Source organism: Numenius arquata, chromosome 1 (assembly GCF_964106895.1).
Source record: "Numenius arquata chromosome 1, bNumArq3.hap1.1, whole genome shotgun sequence".
In the NCBI taxonomy this organism is placed as follows: Eukaryota; Metazoa; Chordata; class Aves; order Charadriiformes; family Scolopacidae; genus Numenius; species Numenius arquata.
Window position 1 is genome coordinate 67,487,316 of NC_133576.1, and position 16,469 is coordinate 67,503,784.

At 41.3% G+C, this 16,469-nt stretch overlaps 1 protein-coding gene across 3 annotated transcripts; it reads right to left on the minus strand.

Moving 5' to 3' along the window:
- Positions 1 to 1,410: 1,410 nt before the first annotated feature.
- On the minus strand, positions 1,411 to 16,469 carry NIPA2 (NIPA magnesium transporter 2). 3 transcript variants are annotated; one of them, XM_074144681.1, is made up of 8 exons: positions 16,202 to 16,469; positions 13,463 to 13,519; positions 7,334 to 7,394; positions 6,753 to 6,975; positions 4,978 to 5,034; positions 4,099 to 4,189; positions 3,305 to 3,465; positions 1,411 to 2,413 (listed from the first exon to the last, which is right to left on the minus strand). In XM_074144681.1, exons 4-8 carry the CDS (start codon positions 6,889 to 6,891, stop codon positions 1,776 to 1,778), a joined length of 1,086 nt encoding a protein of 361 aa, XP_074000782.1. In that variant the 5' UTR covers positions 6,892 to 6,975; positions 7,334 to 7,394; positions 13,463 to 13,519; positions 16,202 to 16,469; the 3' UTR covers positions 1,411 to 1,775. The 3 variants fall into 3 exon arrangements, with proteins under 3 accessions (XP_074000782.1, XP_074000791.1, XP_074000796.1); XM_074144690.1 differs by lacking the exon at positions 7,334 to 7,394; XM_074144695.1 differs by lacking the exons at positions 4,978 to 5,034; positions 7,334 to 7,394; positions 13,463 to 13,519; positions 16,202 to 16,469 and having other exon boundaries at positions 1,424 to 2,413; positions 6,753 to 6,891.

Sequence of the window (16,469 nt, forward strand, 5' to 3'; positions counted from 1 at the left end):
ATTACTACGTATTTTATGACCACTTTTTTCCCTTTAGTATGAGTTTTAAGACAATTCAGGCATTAGGCCCATGAGATGTTTGCTGCACGTTTTTGAAAGGTAGGTTACTATGTTTTCATCAGGGTTATTAGACTTGATGGGAGCTAAAACCTCTTCACCTGGTGTTACCGCTTCTCCTACTTCTAAGGAAAAATGCAGCCAGGTGCACAAAAAGCCTAACTTTTTCATTTTTAATTATTTGTCATCAAAAAACATTGTGTCTGGAGGTCAAAGTACCTATTACAACATAAAGTAACAGGCTCCACTGTGTGAAATTGCAACCTGCTCTTCGGCTCGGCTGGTGCTTTGGTACCAGCAGTGACAACCGGGAGTTCGGTGACTCATCAATCGCTTGACTTCTTCCCTGCTGCTCCCTGTGACTGTCCTCTTTGTTGCGTAAGCGTGAGAGGGACGTATTTCCGTGACTGAGCTACTGAGGTGATGTTCCTTAAAATCAGGTAGAAGTTCAAACCCCATTCTTCAACTGGAATTTGCAGAAGCTGTTTCTTGCTTGACACCGTGGCCCCTCCTGCACTTGTGGCAGGTACCAAAGGGAGGCAGGGGAGTTAATTTCACAGGAGGGAACTGTTTTGTCCTAGTACTACTCTTAAATTGTACTCTTAAACAGCAAGCGCTAAAAATGACAACTAACAGCAGTAACTAGTTGTTTCTGTCCCAAATAATTTCCATGGTAGAAATCCTAAATGGTAGAAATTCTCAATTCTATGGTAGAAATGTTCTTATAAAAACTGTATCACTAAATTGTATGTTTTGTCTTTGTGAACTTAAATTACCACCTACCTCCCTCACCCCTTTTTTAAGCAACAACATTATGTTCTAATTTTTTGGCCCTTTTTTAAAAGCTTAGTGTCGCAGCCAGTAACCACGTTCCTGCAAACAAAACTGCAATTCTGTGTGTTGGGGCTGTAACATCACAAGACCAAACAGCTCTACAGAGCCAGGGCAGGGCGGTGCAGCAAACACAGAACCTGGTCTCTCTCACAGAAGAGGGAGTAGCTTTTTTTGGCTGCTGTTAATGACTCAAATCCTTCCTCCTGCATGAACTGGCACAGCAGGAGCTCTGGCCTCACCTACCCAAGCAGAGCAGGAGCCTCCTGCCTTGTTGCTGCCAACCAGTTACTGTCATTTGGTAAGGTTGGGATGGTTTTTTTTGATTTAAATCCTGCAAGTTTAACATACAGCTATAGTTAAACAGTATTTTAAAAGGATTAGTCGTGCTTGGCTGTAGCTTTCCCTTTCTTCTTTTACAGACTGGGCAAGAGCACTTACTGCAGCTCCTCTTTTAGTACGTTAGCAGTCACTTGGTGTTCAGCCAGGGCAGGGCACAACAAGCACAAAGGATCCAGGTTTGCTGCAATCTTTTTACCACCAATGCAGAAATAAAGCGATTTATTTTTGATAAAATTGTCATTAGTGCAATACATCTTAAAACAGAAGAATGAAATGAAAGTATTTACACATAACTTAAGCAACAAAAAAACCAACTGTGGTCTGAGGTCATTTTAGTATTTTTTAAAGTAAAAATAAGGCAAATAAAAACCCCTTCAAGTGTTCTTTATCCAAACTTAATCGAACATAAAAATTAACGATTGTCTACACATACTGTTAAAAAGTACATGAGTTTCCAGACAAGCTCAGACGTTTCACAGCAGAAAAAAAAAAAAAAATTTCCAGAGTTACAGAATCTTCTTTTCTTAAGTAACACGTAAATATTTTCAGAAGGCTGACAGACTTCCATTCCTCCTGGCTGAGAGACTCTCAGTGGATTGCATTTCACCGAGACAGGCAGTGCTTTCTTCATCGTGATTAAAGCAGTCGTAGGTGCTCAGCAAAGCCCCGTTTGCTGCTCTGTCATCCTTCCGCAAAGAGAGGGGCAGATTCGCGAGGGTGAAATTCACATCTTTGAAGGCATGCAACAAAAAGATCCCCACAATAATCGTCAGGAAGCCACTGAAGGTGCCGATAATGTCATCGGCCGCCATGTGCTGCCACTCCTTGAAAAGGATGGCAGAACAAGTTAAAACGGATGTTGTGAAGATTACATAGTATATTGGAGTCACTATCGACGTGTTGAATATATCCAGAGCCCTGTTTAAATAGTTGATCTGCGTGCTCACACAGACAATAAGGCTTAGCAGCAGAATCCAAGACAAGGGATGTTTCAGCACTGGTTTTCCTGCAAAAAGTTCCTTTATAGCAATGCCCAAACCTTTTACGCAGGAGACCGATAATGCTCCAATGACAGAGCAAATTGTTATGTACACGAGAATGTTGGTCTGTCCGTGGCGAGGTCCCACCACAAATATTAGAATTAAAGACACAATGACAACAAGAGTTGCGAAGACCACAAAACCTGTGGTTGGGGGGAAAAAAAACCAAAACAACTTGTTATTTATGTACACTAGCAAATGAATCTTAGAGGTACCAAGAAAACGCACATCAACAATGCTGAGCTTAAACAGAAGAGTTCAGGATGTCTCTCGTTACTCCTCCAACATCAAAGTTAAAACGATTTTAGAGTGAGCTTGCTAAAACAAAGTGTGAGACTCAGGCATGTTGTATTACCTTTGCCATTCTACCGGCAAGATGACTACAGGATTAGATTGCCAGATTGCCTCACGCACAGACTCACTGAGGTGTAGATGCCACTGGATGCTGATTTGTGTTTGAATGCTTTCTAGGGAGATATGTTTTGGGAGACTGCTACATTCAGCGGCAGATTTCCAATAATCAGGTAATTCCTTAAGATCAGCTTTTTAATCTCTGTACTGGCTATTTCCTTGTGTTTAAAGTGGGAATTGTCTTTGCATATATGGTATTTTGCAGATGTGTACTCCTGAGTGCCTCATCTTCCACACAAGCATAGGAGCTAATCTCCAAGATTGCACTTCTCAGCAGACACCCACCACAGCACCTACTATTTCATTTTAAGGATAGCTCAAAGATGGGCTTAGAGACTGACACGCTTCCATTAAAATTCATAGAAGCTGTGTTTATCCAACCACGTTTAGTTTAAACTGTCATCTCAGTGGTTCACATCAAGAGACTTTGCTCAAGGCCAGACAAGTTCACTGGTATCACGCAAAGCTCCCTATGGAATTATGTCACAGAATTCAAATATCTACTTCATTTTGCCAACACAAAGCAGACACGGATGATCTGCCTGGAACCTGAAAGCAGCAGTAATGAAACTGCAATAAAGAAATGATGGGCTGCCTACATATCAAGTCAGCTTTTTTCTTACCTGGATCACCTAGTTTGTGGGACATTTCATTCAAAGTTTCCACTTCCTCCTCTTGTGGAGCGTGAATTACCATCACAGTTGATCCCAGTATACTTAGCAAACACCCTATTTTTCCATGTAGATTAAGTTTTTCATTTAAAAAGAAGGATGACAGAATGGCACTAGGAAGAAAAAAAATGCACCAGCAAAAACGGAATTAGTAATTACTATCTCATTAATTTGCTTATCAACTTACAGGTTCTATGCAGGTCGCTAGCATACACAGTGTGCAGCTTTTGGTGAGCAGGAACACTATTAATGTCCGTAAGTAAGTTGTGGTAAATCTACTAATTGAGCATTTACTTAAAATAGCTACATAGTTGATTTTCTATCTCAAGATACTTGCTATGGACAGAACTATCTGTAATATTTGGCATCTTTACTCAGAACCCCTTTTTATGCTGCCTCCCCAAAAACTCTGTGCCTAAGCACTTGTAAAAATATTTTTTAAAAGACAAAAATCTTAACTCTAATTAGGAATTAAAATATACTCTGTGGTATACAACATTTTTTTGAAATGCAGAAGGTGACAACTTTTCACAGATTGAGGTGTAGATGCGTTCCCACAACCCTTCTGAAGCACAGTCACTTCGCATTTGGAGAAACTTGAAAGTTACTCCTGATGTTTATAAGCAGACTTTACGTATAGTTAAGAACAAACCGCATTTATCACAGCATAATTCAGTGACACATTTCTAAATAAGTATTTTACTTCTCTCTCCGAAACCACACTGCTGTTTGTTAGTGTTTCTTACCTTACAAGAACACTGAGAGCTCCTAAAGGAGTCACTAACGTAGCTGGTGCAAAAGCATAGGCAGCAAAGTTAGCTACTTCACCAGCTCCCACTGCAGAGTAATGATAATAATTAAAACAAAGGAGTTAGGCTGTCTTATGCAACAGACTTGTGAATCAGTGCAAGTGTTCTTGCAGACACAAACATGCAGTAAGGGAACAATGGAAAATTCTAATTATAGCATTCAGCTAACAGTACTAGCAGAGCACCCCACACCCCCTCCCCTGCTATTATATTTTAAAAACAGGCTGGGGGACTACAACAGGTATTAAAATTAATTCAGCCAAATTAGAAGGTGTTTTATTTTGGTGTCTATATTGCAGCTCCCCAGCCTGCCAGCTCGAGTCATGAACTTCTGCATGGAGAAATCCACAATCGCAGGATACAGGGCAATGCATACATTCAGCCATAGTTACCTGAACACAGCCAGTAAGTGGAGAGTTTAAGCAATTAAAAAAAAAAGAAGTTCAGAAAATACATACTATCCCAAAATACGCTTCTCTCTAAAGAATCCTGTATATCTAAACACTTCTCTGCTAAGACAAAAACCAGAATGCATACGCTAGCGAAGAGATACAGGAAGACCAACATCTGCCTAGGTCCACTGCCCACAAGAGGGCAGTTAAATTAATGAAAGAACTTCTGGTGCGAGAGAAGTGACATTAAAATCGTTAGAGCTGCACCCACATCAAATCACCAGACAGCATTTCCATACATTGTAGAATCCCCATCTCACTCCTTTTTTGTAACCACTACTGCCATCTGTGGCATCGTTATTTACTGAAATTATATAACGCAGATTGCATTTTATACTAACTTAAATATATTTTTTACACTTACTTGAAAGAAGTCCTGCCCACCACAGCCATTCCTTAAGGTATGCATGACCACCTTGACCTAAAATTGAAATGTTTGCTGCTCCATTAAAAACATACATTGACAAACAGGAAGCCCCGTCACCGATAACATTGCCATAAAATAAAATCATTTTTGCAGCCCATGCACTTAAAATATGGGCAACCTTTTCATACTTCGGCTTTATAGTTAGAGGGGTTGAAATAAAATCTTCAAATTTCTGATGTGCTTATGCCTTCTACAGCCTACTTTAAAAATGAGTTATTTTATTTCTTTTGTATTAGAAATGGCACTGATGACCGTATCTGCATTACCCTGAAAAACAATTCTTTCAACTCATTGTAAAGACATGAAAAGGCAAGTTATGTACCGCTTATAAGAATGCCACTTTGTGGAAATCGTGTGTGGCTTACGTGGTTGATTATGTGTACAAATGTGTGAAATGTAGTCACTTTCCCGTTCCAAAACAGGGAGCACAAATTACTCATGATTATCTCAAGATCAACCATCTTTTAGAAGCAGAGGTGACAGGTACCGAATAAAAATACTCAGATTCACCCTTCTGAGTCATCTGAGAACGCTGCAACCATCCTATCTAAATCTATCCTTTTTCCATTTAAAACCATTGCCCCTTGTCCCGTCACTACAGACCCTGGTAAAAAGTCTCTCTCCATCTTTCTTTTAAGCCCCCTTTACATTTTGAAAGGCTACAGTAAGGTCTCCCCAGAGCCTCCTCTTCTCCAGGCTGAAAAACTCCAGCTCTCTTAGCCTGTCCTCACAGGAGAGATGCTCCAGTCCTCTGATCATTTGCATGGCCCTCCTCCAGACTCGTTCCAACAGGTCCATGTCCTTCTTATCTTGGGAGCCCAAGAGCTGGACACAGTACTCCAGGTGGGATCTCATGAGAACGGAGTAGAGGGGCAGAGTCACCTCCTCTGACTCGCTGGCCACGCTGCTTCTGATGCAGCCCAGGATGCTGTTGGCCTGCTGGGCTGCAAGCGCACATTGCCAGCTCATGTCCAGTTTTTCATCCACCAGTACCCCCAAGTCCTTCTCAGCAGGGCTGCTCTCAATCCCTCCATCCCCCAGCCTGTACTGATACTGGGGGTTGCCCCAGCCTAGGTGTAGGACCTTGCAACTTGGCCTTGTTGAACCTCACGAGGTTCATACGGGTCCACTCCACAAGCCTGTCCAGGTCCCTCTGGATGGCAACCTGTCCCTCAGGGACGACGACCACACCACTCAGCTTGGTGTTGTCTGCAGACTTGCAGAGGGTGTACTCGATGCCACTGTCTATATCATTGATGAAGGCACTAAACAGTATTGGTTCCAGCATGAACCCTTGAGGGACACTACTTGTTACATGCAATTATTATGTGCGATTCTTAGTTTTCTAAAAGAATCTCCTGATGCTCAAACGCAGTTAACATTCTCCTAAATTCACTCATTCAGGAGCACAGATTTAGTTAAGAATGCTTGTTCCAACTTCAATTTCTAAGTACAATTCAGACTTAACTGACTTGCGAAGGAATCCTTCAACAAGTGTCCCTAGAGGGCATTACATGCAAATTAAATAGTGTGTATAACAGAGTTAGGTGCATCTGACACCAGAGAAAAAAAAAAAACAAACACATCAGCTCTATGTTTTAGATTTCATATGCTTGTAACAAACAAAAAATTTAAACAAGATCATAAGTTTATTAATATTCCCTTGAACAGCAAAACTTCAATGTCAGCAAATTTCTTAAACATGTATTTACCTGCTCTCATGGAGCCTTTCCTAGCTAAGCGGAGAAGGCCTTTCTTTTTCAGGATGAAACTTCCTCCGATGAAAATGCTGGAACTCATAGCCAACACCAGACCAATACAGAAGTCATATTTCCCACGAGTTTGGCTCATCTCGTACACTACTAAAGACTGTCACATTGATCAACGAACAGTAGAACTTCTGTTACTCAACACAAGATGATGCAACACTGAAACCTGAGCAAAATAAACACATCAGAATTAAACTGCTAGAAATACATACTGTAGAGGAAAATCTCAACAGCTTATGGGACTGGTTCTCCGGTGAATGGTCTGCTATGAGTGTTTAAACAATCAAAAAAGGCAATCTTCGAAGCATGTGTAAGCTTGAACCGTGGCTGAGTGACTAATAAGTCTGAACACACAGAAAGAAGGACCTCTGACCTGGCATATAAAAACCAAAACAAATCAAAGTTCTTTGAAAAAAGTTAAGGAAAAACTTAAAGATGTGTGATTTATTTTTCTTTTCATTAAGTACACAGATCTATGTCTGGCACACCATGTAACTGGCGACGCTGATCAAACAATTACTTACATTGAAATCAGTTTGTAAGAGAGTTTGAGAACAGCCAACGCATTTCTTCCACATAAATTCACTAGAAAAATGAAAGGGAAGATCAGAATGGGTGTTTAATCATATAGTAATTTCCCTAAGACAAACAAGCTTGAGATGTACCATGTACTTCTATGACCATGTGACCCGCCTTCTCGATGCACGGAAGGCTGTGGACGTTGTCTACCTGGACTTTGGTAAGGCCTTTGACACCATCCCCCACAGCGTTCTCCTGGAGAAGCTGGCGAATCATGGCGTAGACAAGTGTACTCTTCACTGGGTAAAAAAACTGGCTGGATGGCTGTGCCCAGAGAGTTGTAATTAATGGGGTGAAATCCAGTTGGTGGCCGGTCACAAGTGGTGTCCCTCAGGGCTCAGTTTTGGGGCCAGTCTTGTTTAATATCTCTCTTGATGATCTGGATAAGGGGATTGAGTGCACCCTCAGTAAGTTTGCAGATGACACCAAGCTAGGTGGGAGTGTTGATCTCCTTGAGGGTCGGCAGGCTCTACAGAGGGACCCGGACAGCTTGGATCAATGGGCCAAGGCCAATGGGATGAGGTTTAATAAGGCCAAGTGCCGGCTCCTGCATTTCGGTCACAACAACCCCAGGCAACGCTACAGGCTTGGGGAAGAGTGGCTGGAAAGCTGTCCGGCAGAAAAGGACCTGGGGGTGTTGGTGGACAGCCGGCTTAACATGAGCCAGCAGTGTGCCCAGGGGGCCAAGAAGGCCAACAGCATCCTGGCCTGTATCAGGAATAGCGTGGCCAGCAAGAGTAGGGAAGTGATGGTGCCTCTGTACTCAGCCCTGGTGAGGCCTCACCTCGAGTACTGTGTTCAGTTCTGGGCCTCTCACTACAGGAAGGACATTGAGCTGCTGGAGCGTGTCCAGAGGAGAGACACCAAGCTGGTGAGGGGTCTAGAGAACAAGTCATATGAGGAGAGGCTGAGGGAACTGGGCATGTTTAGTTTGGAGAAGAGGAGGCTGAGGGGGGACCTCATTGCCCTCTACAGCTACCTAAAAGGAGGTTGTAGAGAGGTGGGTGTTGGACTCTTCTCCCAAGGGAATAATGACAGGACCAGAGGAAATGGTCTGAAGTTGCGGCAGGGGAGGTTTAGATTAGATATTAGGAAGAATTACTTTACTGAGAGAGTGGTCAGGCACTGGAACAGCCTGCCCAGGGAGGTGGTGGAGTTGCCATCCCTGGAGGTATTTAAGAAACGTGTAGACATGGCACTTCAGGGCATGCTCTAGTGCCCGAGATTGTTGGTTTATGTCTGTTTGTGGGTGGGGTGGGGTGTGGTGTGGTTGTGGGTGTTTGTTTTGGTTTTGGTGTTTGGTGTTCTGGGATTTTTTGGGGTTTTTTTTTTGGTTTTGGTGGTTGTTTTTTGTTTTGTTTTGGTTTGGTTTTTGTTGGTTGGACTCGATGATCTCAAAGGTCCCATCCAACCAAAAATATTCCGTGATTCTGTGATGTACACACATGCACTTATCCTCTAATGAACAGGAAATCTGGAACTAGAAATAAGGCATCTGCTTGTCGATATATTTTACAAAGAATTTCCCGTACCTGTATGAAGCATCTTTTCAGCTCAGCTACAGTAACTATTGAGAGTTTACAGTCTACAATCTTTCACCTACCCTGCTAAGACTCCAAGTTTAATTAGGTAAAACTTTCAACAACAGCTTAGCAGAAGATAGCAAGTTTTAGGCTAGAAATCAAGATTTTACATATTCAGCCTCCAACTTAACAAGAAAATTTGTTTCAGTGCATCTTTTCTCCTGTTACACGCTGCAATGAGGAAATCCTGGATTCCATCTAACACACAAGATTTTGAATTTAAGGTATCTCTGTAAATAACTTCTAAACTGAAGAAAAAAAAGCTCAAAGTACTTTCGAGGTGATTAACCTCTCTATAGTATGAAGGGAAATGGAAACTATTTTTAGGCTTTGATTTCAACACAACTGATAATTATGACAGTATAGAGAACTGTTCTAAAGGAAGAAAACATCTATAGATAAAACAATTTAGTTCCCTAAGCAATTATTTTCCAGATACTCAGAAGCAAGGTATATGACGTAAGTTGCATTAACGAGCTTCTGATCTAAAAGGAAAAGGGGGCAAAGAAAAGGAGGGAATAAAATATTCCTACTTTAGTGCTTATTAGAATCTGAACGCTGAGATATAGCAACAGGTTCCCCAAGCAGGAGTACAATGCTAGTGCGAAGACACTGTAATATCAAGCACCTTCTTGCCCAGGCTCCAGCAGAGACAGACACATCCACTGGGAGCTCAGGACTAGATAAAATCATATCCTGGTCTGCCATGACACTATACAGTTTCAATTCCTGCACTTTTTTCTTCAAAATCTGTTTTCTTCCAATACTACCTTTCCCTGTACATTCTTGTTTCCAACTATGATTAATTTGCTAGGAAAAATGTAGCAGAGAACTACAGGTAGGTTAATGTTAAAAGTGAACACGGATCCTTTTACCTTGCACCCAGTTAGGCTGTGAAAAAGCATAGAAAAACAGTCCCATCTAATAAGCACTCAACATGGCACTATTCAAAGTGCTGCAAGATCCACAGGTCAAGATTCTCAAATCCTCCTCCCTTAATCCTTGCATAGTAATTTTTAACATCTTATTTTGTAGGAAAAAAAATAAGTCAATGAACTGCAAGGGTCTGCTTACATTTTCTAGTAACTTTTAAAAATAAACCTAAGTAGATTCTTGCATGATACAAAATCACCTATCAAACAAAACCAAAAAAGACAAATCTTTAGTGAGGGAGTCAGACCAGAACAAGCCACCTCACTAATTGCATCAAATATTTCTCAGGTTTTGAATTCAAAGCAAGACTTTCAGTCCCCTGAAGGATAAATGCATTTTTTTAATGCAAAGAAAAGTCATCAAGAGACTTCTCTGGCTATTCTCTCTACCATCTTTTCTAGCGGTCCTAAGTAACACTGTTCAGGTAATAAAGCTAAGAGTATTCTTCTAGCTCCAGCTGGTGTAAAATGTGATACTGGTATAGCATCACCTGGGGGAGGGGGACTTCTTTTGCTGAGGTTTTCTCCTCTACCAGTGTTTTCAACAGTTGCTACTCTAGTTATATTATTAATGGGAGTATTTTTACTAGTGTAGCATTTTACTAAAATAGAACTCACCATACTAGCAGACCCACTTTTTTTTTTTTCTTTCTCTCCCTGGCTTGCATAGCTTCATCTACATCAACACGTTTCTGACAGAGGTAAAGAGCATCACTTAGTCCCATCCTGACATCTTCTCCCCACTGCATTTCAGAGGCAAAGGAGAAGCACTGGATGCTTTGCTTTGGAATAGAGAAAGAATGTGATTGCAGAAAAATGAGAAAAACTTGCAACCTAACAGGTAATTTTCTGAATTTAGACTTAAGGATGCTACACTTCAAAACTAGTAGTTCTACTCTCCCTCAAGTCCCAAATACATTAAAGAGTTCTTGATTCCCTGTCACCCACTTTGTTAAGATTGTAAACAACTCAAATCTTAACCACTTCTTCACAGAAATTACTGCTAGGTCTTCTGTCTAAGTTTATTTGTCCACACAGACATAGCCAGTTCCATTTCTGCTCGGGCTGGACTGCCATACTTCCGTGTAAGGTTTATACAGATTTTTACATCTGCTGACCATTTCTGCAGCACAGTCATGGTGAACCCAACTTCTCTTGGAGGACATTTGGTTCACTTTGCATGCAGCGCAGAGGTAATTCGCATGGGTAGAACTGGCACATCTAATTGCAAAGTCAATGCCATAGCAAGCACAGTAAGTTTTATACTTCAGGAAATCAGTAGTTTAATTCTAACCCTAAGACTTAGTAAAAGAAGAGGAACTAATGCATCCTTGTAAAGATCACTAAGAAAAATTATCATCTTTGGAAATAAGACAAGAAAATGCCATGAAATGAGTAGTTTCTGGAATAAATACTCCTCTCTCATTTCAGCTTTGGGACATGCCCATGTCCCATTCCAGCCTTAGCCACTACTAAGTTATAAACAGGAGAGAAGCCAGAAAATGTACAAGTTAAACAAAGCTGGCAGTGGTTTTAGCTGTGTTTGGTGTAGTTCTGCAAAGGCTCTTTAACCAAGTTCAGAGCTGATTGTAATATAGAGAGTATTTAATCTATCCAAGACTAGCAGGTTCCTGGAGGAATACTAGTTTGCTGCTCTGATTTCAGAGTTGTAATGAGGAGATAAGACTTAGCGATCCACAGAGGCAACAACATTTACAATGCCTCAAGGAACTACTCATTTATGAACTGCCTGGGAATCATCTAATATCATGAATCATAACTCTCAGCGCGCATCAGTACAATGACAGACAATGCAGTGAACGTCTACTGAGCTTGAAGGTTATCAAATAGGGAGAGATGGAAGAAAAGCTTTCTGAAAAAACTGCAGGACATAAGCAAGTCCAGATTAGCCACAAAGTTTGTTTGCTTATTTTTAAAATGTAACCCAGAAGTATCACAAACTCTGAGAAGATACACACTCTCTGGTCTAAAACACAAGGAAATTCTTCTCTGTCTCTTTGCTCAAAAGTCCTTTTCTCCCCAAAACTGCACACACAAAGTGCTTAAAAGATGTTATATATTTATTGTAAGAAATAAACTAGCTAAATATTCAGAAACACTAAAAGTGGTGTCATGAGATGAAATAATATTTTACATTTAGAAGCAGATAAGCATGGGGAAGTTATCAGGCAAAGAAAATTAGTATCACTTCCACAAGTTGTACATTGTATAGAAGCAATAATTATAGTTGGTAAAAGTAAACATGGGGGATTGTTCCAATTTTGCCTACTTGGCCACCAGCCCTCAAGAGAAGTAATCTAAATATATGCTAAAATATTTAAATGCTAGAATTCACAATTTTCTTGTCTAAAAACCAATGTTCTTAACTGTGACCAGGATGATGTCACTAAGCTAAAAAGGACCTTCAAGGGTCATTTACTTCAACCTTCACCATGTAGAGCATCATTCACTGCTGCTCTTCATTACAGGTAATTCAGCCAAGCATCTCTCAGGAAATACTTAGGAAGGAAATTTCACAACAGCCTTGCTTTGATGCTGTTAGGAACTCTCATTACCTAATGATCTTCACCTAGATCTTCACTTTGACTACCAAAGCCTGTTACGCTTGTCACTCTGCAAGTTAGATGCTTGGCACCTCCTGCTGTGCCACCCTCTGGGTCCTTTCCCAATAGCCCGCAGGTTTTTTTAAAAGTGCAACTCCCAAAGTGCAACACAGTATTTTAGCTGAGTTATTATTACTTCTGCAACACAGTGGAAGACTATACTTCTTTTCATACAACCCAAAACGGGTGGTTTTCTTAGTCTCTTAGTCCTCCCTGAGCAGCCATCTACTGTTGACTCAACTTCTTTATTAGTATAACCTCCAAATTCTTTTCTATATATACACAGAACTACGGTTCTCTAAAGTGTATTTGTATAGCAAATTATTCCTGCCTAGGTGTAATAACTTTCATTTCCTCCTACAAAAAAAAAAAAAAAAAAAAATCTCTTTTTTTCAGATGTTTCCTGAAAATATTCAGCTGAATTTACACACTACCAACCCTTCCCTGCTCAGTGTCATTAATTATTTGTTTGTCCTTTCAGCCAGCTCACTTTAATATTAAACAGCACAAGATTCTGACATGACTCACACGGAAGGATTTTTAAACAAAGATCTGTTTAGACATTAGTAAAGTTACTGTTAAAGACATTAGTAATAGTTACTCCAGGTACAGCCATTCAGTATCTTTTGAACTATTCTGTGGTATTTTATTTTCAATTCTTCTTATTTACAGCTGCTTCATGAGAAGTTTTGTTTCTAACATTCAAATAGAGCATTTACTTAATGCTCTCCTAGCCATAAAACTTTTAATGGAAGAAAAGGAGGCTGAATCAGCAAGTTGCTTTTAACAAATACATATTGACTATTGCATGTCACATTGACATGTGTTCCTTTCTTCCTCTCCACAGGCATAAAACCAGAGGGAACAGAAACACACCCTAGCAACAAACATGCAAATGTTTGGAGATGAGACTTTTGAAAGCTCGTTATACATACCAATTTTGTTCCGAAATCCAGAGGCATTCACTTCTTAAGTATTTCAATATTAGGTTTCTAAAATATAAGTTAAAAATAAGATTAATTGGCATTTTAAGATTTCAGCTAAAACAATTATGTCCATCATTTCAAATTAAGTTCATTTTCATGCATGACAAAAGACTGTACAATGTCTCGTCTGTACTTTAAAAAGGGACCGGAACTGTATTTTAAAAAAACTTGAATAACGAAGTAGTGTAGTTTTAAACTTGATTTTCCTTAGGTACGTCTCACCTGAAGCGTTATGGTTATTTTAGCCCTTTGTTTTTCACTTTACTAATAAAAAAAATTAGCCTGCAATCTAAGCTATTTTTTAGAATGTAACATGCTAAAGTTTAACTGAAATACTATCCTAGTCCTTTCAGTTTTGTTCTGTAACTTAAGTGCTAATGCAATTTATTACACAAACTAATATAAAGTTTTAATTATAGGCTTCGGTATGGTGAGTTTTCAGAGGATGTTTATATACAGAACTCTAGGTGGTGGGAAGTATCAACACAGAAATATTATCAGTAAGATCATTAAAATTCCCAAAATATAGCTAACTCTTTAATCCAAGTCTTCCTCAGTTCTGTTCTGTCCAGTCATGAACATACCTTTTAAACACAAGTATAGAGAGAACACTGAAGGGACAGATGCAACACAGCATTAAGATAAAAGAGCTGCTGGGGCAAAACTTAGTCATGTCCATCTTCAAAACACCAAGATGCATACATACAGTACCCAAAGATTCTGTATACATTATTTAGGAAAGACTGCCTTCAGTTTTGCACTGTAAGTCTGCCCCAATACAGATATAGTTTTTCAGCTCTGTCAAAGTTAAATGAGTGTGCAAACTTACACACATAATTATTTACATATTACACAGGCAAGTTAAAAAAAACCTGTTTATAAAGACGTTATATATATGTATATATAATATGCTAGAGGCACTAGCACAATTAATCAGAAAGCAAAACATAAGTTAACAGTTCTAAAGTTGCCTATTTAAAAAGTTTTAAATTTATCCTTTAGAGCAGATTTCTATTAATAAAGTAAAAGCAACAAGCATTCCATTTTAAGAAACTGGGAGAAAACAAGAAAAATGCCACACTTAACATTTTTGTACATCTTTTTCTTTGTATTCATTAGTTATTCTCTTCTATAAAAAAAATGCTCTTCAATTAAAGCATTTTCACATAAAACTAAAAAGCAACTTCACTAAAACAGCATCATTCATTAACTAAATGCAAACTACAGCTTTGTAGCTAATACTGTATTGACTGTGTTTCCTAGAAGTCTATCAAAATAGACTCAAGATAAGAGCGGATGACATGACTTGCTTCATCCGTGCTGTACCAGTACGTTGCTACCTCCCCTCTCAGTGGGATGAGTCACCAGCACAGGTTGACTGAAGTTCTACCTTTATTATTTAAGATGGCCGGTTTCAAATTTAAGATAACCCAGTAAGTTAAAGTCGAATCTAGACATTAGTCAGTTTTTCCTTTGACTTGACTGATAATCTGTTACAACCTGCTTTCCATTTGCCAAGATTTTATCCTGAGAATTAGTAACTTTAACATAAGCATGACTGGTGTGACGCTGAATTCCAAATATAATCATAGTGATTAAAAGTTACGCAATAATTTCCCATCAACTACTTTGTTAACTTTGAGGGGAAAAAAAAAACCCCTGTGTACAATGAGGCACATCAAAAACACGAAGAACCATGATGACTTATGTTTATTACGTTTTCGTTAAAATAACATTAAAGATATTGCAGGAGATGAAGAAAGCTGACTGGTTGAAAAAGAAAAAAAAAAAAAAAACAAAACAGGGAAATAATAATCAGGGACATTATTATTAGCGAGACTCAGCCTGTATACTCACAGTATAAGAACGAACACAAGTCATCATTCTGAACTACAACGCAAAGCTAACATTTTTTTTTCCACCTCAAACTAAAGCCCTGCCAGGATTCCGAAGTTCTCCTGAAGTTGATCTGGAACTAAGCTGCACTACCCTCAACCTCAGCTAAACTCAATCCCGAGCCAAACGGAAGACAAACTGGTTTAGCTCCCCGATTAACACCACACTCGTTCCGTGAAGAAGCACAACAGCTCTGGCAGAACTCTCACGCTGTAACCTCCAGTTCTGCCCAGCTAGAGCGCCTAACAGACATCCAGGTTTTCATTTTTTATCTTGGCCTTCTGAGCCCAAGGCACAGCAAGCTTCACCACTACGGAGAAACCAACACGGCCAAGCTCTCCGTGGCCTCCTGCAACCATGAGCCTTGACAGCCACGCAACCCCCGCCACCCGCCCGGAGGCGGCACGGCTCGCCCCGGCCTGCTCGCTCCTCACCCGCGGCACCCCAACGCCCCGCACCTTGAGCGGCTCAGGGAGAAGGAGACGAGGCGGGGAAGGAGGAAAGGAGGCACGCCGGCACCGGCTCTCCCGAGGCGGCATCAGCAGGCAGACGCCAGCCGGGAACAGCCAGGGTCCGCAAGCGGCGGGGCCGGCCCCGAGGTCTCCTCCCGGCGGCCGGGCCCTCGCTCCGGCCAGGTTGCCGTAGGCACTGCCTTCATCCCCCCTCAACGGCCCGATCGCCCCCAGCCGCCGCCTCCCCTCCTCACCCCGCCTTCCGAAGGGCCGGCTGGGCCCGCCACCGCCCCCGCCCCTCAGCCAGCCACCGCTCGAGCCCCCTCCCCTTCCCAGTTACCTGCGCTCAGCGCCCCTCACATCCCCGCCGGGAGGGGCCCTGCCGCCGCCGCCGCGCGCGGACAAAGAGGAGGAGAGGGGGGAGGGGGAGGCCGGAGCGGGCGGTGGGAGGGACCGGTGCCCGCGCGCTCCACCGCCATGAGGGGGGAAGGGAAGAAAGGGGACGTGGGACCGGGGACCGGCAGCGGGACGCGACGAACAACGGCGGCGAGAGAGCAGACTGCGTCCCGGGCCCGACCGCCCCCTCCCCACTGGTTCCGGCAGCGCCC

What these genes read in the sequence shown, in the direction of transcription:
- NIPA2 (XM_074144690.1), bottom strand. Translation starts at nt 6,891, where the DNA reads ATGAGCCAAACTCGTGGGAAATATGACTTCTGTATTGGTCTGGTGTTG. An exon ending in GTGGGCAGGACTTCTTTCAA is followed by an intron (nt 4,190 to 4,977) that starts GTAAGTGTAAAA and finishes ATTACTCTGCAG; the next exon opens with TGGGAGCTGGTGAAGTAGCT. An exon ending in CCACAAACTAGGTGATCCAG is followed by an intron (nt 2,414 to 3,304) that starts GTAAGAAAAAAG and finishes CCCCAACCACAG; the next exon opens with GTTTTGTGGTCTTCGCAACT.